The following is a 5,589-nucleotide window of genomic DNA, read 5'->3' on the forward strand; positions in this document are numbered from 1 at the left end:
ATAAAAATTGTCCGGTTACAATTTTATTATATTAATAAGATAACATTTTCTTAACTAGATCTAGATAAAAAAAATTAACCTATAGCGTAATCTATTCAAAAAACCAAATTTCGTAATGATTGATTGTTCTGTTAACGTGCCATGAAATAACAAACAAATGTCTACTATTATACTATTATATTTGAATTACCAAAACAAATATTAAGTGGAAACGCAAAGGAAACATAATAGAAACCATGACCGTTCTCACAAGAGCGACCGGTTAAAAAAAAAAAAGAAATATTAACTACACTTCAATTTATATTTTTTTTTTTGTCAATATATTAATTGAAATTAATTTATATTTTGAAATGTTTTCATTACTTACTTACGTGACTGATTATAAAGCACTGTACCTACACAGATATGTTTAATAATATTAGTTTTAGTTCGTAATATGAAGTAGTATGTAAAAGTTGAGCTAAATATTTTCTAGTTGAAAATTGTGTCAAACGACAAAATATTAATCTCCCTGTAAACCCTGTAGCAAAAGTATTTTAATTAAATTTTTAATCCTCATTTTAATATTCCTTTCAGAGCATTATTAGAACTTTCTAGTCTAAAAATATCTGTAAAGTCATGGGCAATATTGGAGATATTATTGTTATTTGTTTATTATTGTTTTATTATTTGTTAATTATTAGTTGTCTGGAAAAGATTACATAACAATAAGACCACCCCTTGTATTTTACTATATTTATTAAAAATCCTTCAACAATCCATATGTTAATAGTGCGATAAACAAAATAAAAATAAACTTGTGAACTTAGAAAAATTAATCTAATTTGGACTTAAATTTAAAAAAACATTTCTATAATACTCATATAGATAGGTATATCCATTTATTCACAAAAAGTCAAGCCTCTTTTAGCTATAAAACTGTTTCGTCTTTTTCTTTTATACCAAATTTCCAATTTGAAAGGAAGTGACAAAACAGTGTAATAGTTGAAGTAGATTTGTAGGTTATAGTCTTTATGAATAAGGGCGATACTAGGGGTAGGCTTTTCTCTGAACGCTCGCACGCACGCACGCACGCACGCTCGCACGCACGCTCGCACGCACGCGTGCACGCACATATATACTTTAAAGTAATATAGATAATATATATATAACTTAGAATGGACCATATATGTGTATATATACATCATTCTATTCTGGAACCTACACGATATGAAGTAATAAACAAAAAAATACAACAGAATTGAGAATTTCTTTTTGAAGACGGTTGAAAACATATTGTATTTCTCAACTGTAATGGAATATATAAAGCAATTTCTATAATTTTATTTTAGGAACGTTGAAAAGGCTTAGACTGTTAGTGGCTATTATGTAAAAGTACATTGGCGTTTGGACCGAAGCCAGAAAAGTTTCTTTGACAGATAAGGCGCTGCAAGGACGCCTTGATAAAAACAAGCACACGGATTACGAAGAAATCCAAGAATAATTTGTTTAGAAATATATTAAATCCCTTTTTGGTGTTCTATGAATTGTCGTCTGTAATATATTTTCAACCGACTTCAAAAAAGAGGTTCTTATTTCGGTTGTATATTTTTTTATGTTTGTTACCTCATAACTCCGTTACTTGTAAACTGATTTAGAGAATTCTTCCGTTATCTGAAAGGATATATTTACAGATTGCTGCCATAGAAATTTTATCAAATTCGATTCGGCAACATGGTTTTTAAATCAAAATAAATGGTTTTGTCATATCTAATTGAAGTCGGTTTTTTATTTATAAGACTGTGTTCTTTAATTAATTATATATAATGTAGTGATATGCCATATGGTCCTGGCATAGAATGGGCTACACCTTTCTTTCCCGTTGCCAATCCATCTGGCAAGCATGGCAACTACTGGTAAAATCCCACGACAGGGTTATATTCAGCCATGGACAGTTAAAGGCTGATATGACGATAATGACAATGTAGCGATATGAACTCTATAGTGTTTCTGCTTGATTGCGAGCACTAATACGTATGTATATAGGGAAGGAGGGAGGGATTGTTAGTAATGCGGACGATAAATCCCATTGCTAGCAATATACCCTGTCAGGTCAACCTTCACGTGGTACCTCTTGGAAACCATCGTGCTAACTGACCTGTCATTTTATCCTCACCTGTCATCCTTCACTGGTGCCCCGCCAGTGTATATCTATTTATTTATTTACACATACACTAAACAAACTTTTCATTTAAATAATATCATTAATTAGATACAATCGCTCTTTAAGAAAAATAACATAAATTATACATGTTACATATTACAAAACAATATAATATTATATATCGTTAGCGTAAGCGGGATTACCGTTCCATTTTCAGTCATTAAAAAATATACGAATCTATAATGATCTATTCTAATATATAATTTCCAAAAATTTTGACAATTTAGAATACAATACAGCAAAAGTCTATAGTGTTAAAATTTCAAATAAAATATATTAGAATAGATCATTCTAGATCTGCTGAATCAAATTGAATCGGGACTTCAAAGGACATTAATCTCTGGCTTCTATTGTGAGTAAGTGTTTGTAAGGGATTCATTATTATTCCCATCACTGAAACTAGTACCTATTCATATCATATGTACGACTATTGGATGGATCCTATTTTTAACCTTAACAATTGATATTACGTCTAATAACTGTAAAATTGAAAGCTAGTTGTATTATATTCAAAAATATTCGAGTACGTATTTATAAATATGCCAATATTTATGACATATTTATAACAATTGGAGTTATAAGGTAATAAACATAAAAAAAAACAATCGACTTGAGAATCTATTTCTTTTTTAAGTCGGTTGAAAACAGAGTGCCTTGCCGCGTTTGTCTGTCTATATGTACGCGATAATCTGAAAAACTACTGAACGGATTTTATACGATTTTTATTAATCAATAGGTCGATTCCTAAGAAAGGTTTAGGTGTATAATTTGTTAAGTTTCTTTTTAAAATAGTTAATATACAATAATAATAATTATTATTATGAAATCCAAAAATACATGTTTTAATTTTACATTTGTTCCCAAAACTTCACACTAGGATTCCCTGTGTCGCGAAGTCTTGGGCCCTCTTCTACTTACAAAACTTATTAACTAATATATAAACTTTAGACACATAAACAATTTAGATTTATACACATTTTTACATACATATTTTTTCACAAATATATACATATATAATATGATGATGATTGTTGAAGATGTCCGAAAAAATCAAGCCAAATCAGAGAGTTTTCGTCAGAAACGCTGCCTAATCCATTTGAGATATAACAAAACAATGTACAAGTATAGTGGGATTGTTTCTCTTTTATTGATCTACAAAAAGGTTCATAATGGCATATCTTGTCGTATCTTTGGTATATGCAAAATATATTTAAACGGATACAGTATTAATCATTATTAAATACTAGCAGGATAGGAGTTGTATAGAAATAAAAATGTAATTTACGTTAAAAACACTCCAAGTAATGGTACATTTAAATCTAATTTAAACCTTCAAGAAAAGAGCATAGTATTTTTTAAAAGGCCGTTGGTGTTGTGGATGATCATGGACGGCGGTAGTCACTTATCATCAGGTGATCCGCATGCCCGTATGCCCCTTGTGCTGTAAAAAAATTCATAAGCGACGCAAGAAGCTGCTGCAAAAAATATAAGCATATATGCTTTACTATCCGTGCAAAGCCATGTACATACATGTACTGAGATATATATATATTTATATATACTAGGTATGGGAGATATGATACCGATCTGATATCTATACTATTTCGTTCTTCTGGACACTGTTGGTGGAAAAAAAAAAGGTCATTACTCATTTCGACATCGCCAATGTCTGTCGGATATCTATTTTCAAATATGATGATTGTTTAATATTATTTTTATTAACAAACTTTTAATATATTCGTTATTGAAGCAATATATATATATATATATATATATATATATATATATATATATATATATATATATATATATATATATATATATATATATATATATATATATATATATCTTATCCGTCCGAGTCGCGATTGCGTGTAGTCGTGTCCACTATATTTTATTTCCATAAAAATATTAAATTTAAATAGAATTCTTTTAAATGTCAGTTGCGCTTTTATTCAAAAAAAACAGTATAACAAGACCTCTATTACCCTGCTACTTAATAGAAGTTACGGTTCAAGGTAGTTTGGAAGTTTCTGAACGCTTAGTGTGACCCAAGAAGCTTTGAACACAAGACAATTTTAGTAATCATTAAAAATGCCAAAAACAATCCGATCGCCTCCTAACCGTGATCAAAAGACTACGATGTCTGATACAGATCTAACTAAAATTGACCATGACAACACATCGCCTATCACTCAAAGAACAAAACGGCGAAGGGGATCTCCTGCAAATAAAGAACATTCCGAAGATATAAAAAATATGATGTCTAGCTGGCAGGAAAAACAAAATCGAATTTTGAACAAATTAGTATCTGATGTTGCCGAAATTAAACTCCAAAATTCACAAATACAAGAATCAAACAAGGAAATTGAAAAAGCACTGGAATTTATTAGTTGCAAATACGAAGATATGAGAGAAAAAATTGAAATTTTAGAATCTGAACGTAAAACCCATATGGCTCAGATAGCCTACTTGGATACAAAGGTTGAAGACTTGCAAAGGGTTATTAAAAAATCCTCTATAGAAATTAGAAATCTACCTAAGGAGAAGATATTTAACAACAAAAAAGAGATGTGCAATATAGTACAATCTACTTGCAAACTCCTGAACGTAACCGTTGCAGAAAGTGACATAAAGGATGTAATTTTACTAAAGGGCAAAGGTAATAATAACACAATAGTTACGGAGTTTACAAGAAACATCCTAAAGGATGATATTATTAGAAATGCCCGAATATATAACAGACAAAATCCTAATAAAAGACTAAGTTCTGGTGATATCGGACTAGCTGGAGAATCAAAGCCAATTTACGTATCTGAAGCGCTTACCAATAGGAGTCGCACACTATTTTCTCTGGCTCGTAATGTAGCAAAATCGGAACAGTACAAATTCTGCTGGACAAGCAATGGAAAGGTGTATATTAGGAAAACACAAGAATCGTCACACATTGAAATAAAGGACGAACTTCAACTAAGCAGTATCAAGAATGTCATATGACTAGTCTCTGTGGGCAACGAGAGGAACTATAAATGTCCTAGGTTAGAAATACTTAATTTTATTTTTATTTATATTTATTACTTAAAACCTACATTACAAAATACAATATATAATGTTTCATATATTTTTATATACACATACACTGAAAAGTACTATACAACTACTCTATTTATATACATTCAAGTATCTGCTATGGGAAGCCTACTGTTAGTTTTGTTAAAGTCCTTAAACATTCTGTATAAAATTCGATTTCTTAAATAATAATAAATTAAATTCCAACATAGATAAAATATCAACAGGCATGTCATATTTATGCGATCCTGAAACCTGTAAAATAATAATAAAGTCAGAACAGGATTATGATTATAATATTAAAGTCTTGACTCAAA

General features: G+C 30.0%; 1 protein-coding gene across 1 annotated transcript; it reads left to right on the plus strand.

Annotated features, from left to right (window-relative positions):
* Nucleotides 1–4,297: 4,297 nt before the first annotated feature.
* On the plus strand, nt 4,298–5,200 carry LOC113520970 (uncharacterized). Its single transcript, XM_026906400.3, has one exon. It carries the CDS (start codon nt 4,298–4,300, stop codon nt 5,198–5,200), a length of 903 nt encoding a protein of 300 aa, XP_026762201.1.
* Nucleotides 5,201–5,589: the final 389 nt, after the last annotated feature.

Source organism: Galleria mellonella, unplaced genomic scaffold, assembly GCF_026898425.1.
Source record: "Galleria mellonella isolate WM207_F2 unplaced genomic scaffold, CSIRO_AGI_GalMel_v1 utg1260, whole genome shotgun sequence".
Classification (NCBI taxonomy): domain Eukaryota; kingdom Metazoa; phylum Arthropoda; class Insecta; order Lepidoptera; family Pyralidae; genus Galleria; species Galleria mellonella.

Excerpts from the sequence above, each read along its gene's own strand:
- LOC113520970 (XM_026906400.3), top strand. The coding sequence starts at position 4,298 with ATGCCAAAAACAATCCGATCGCCTCCTAACCGTGATCAAAAGACTACG.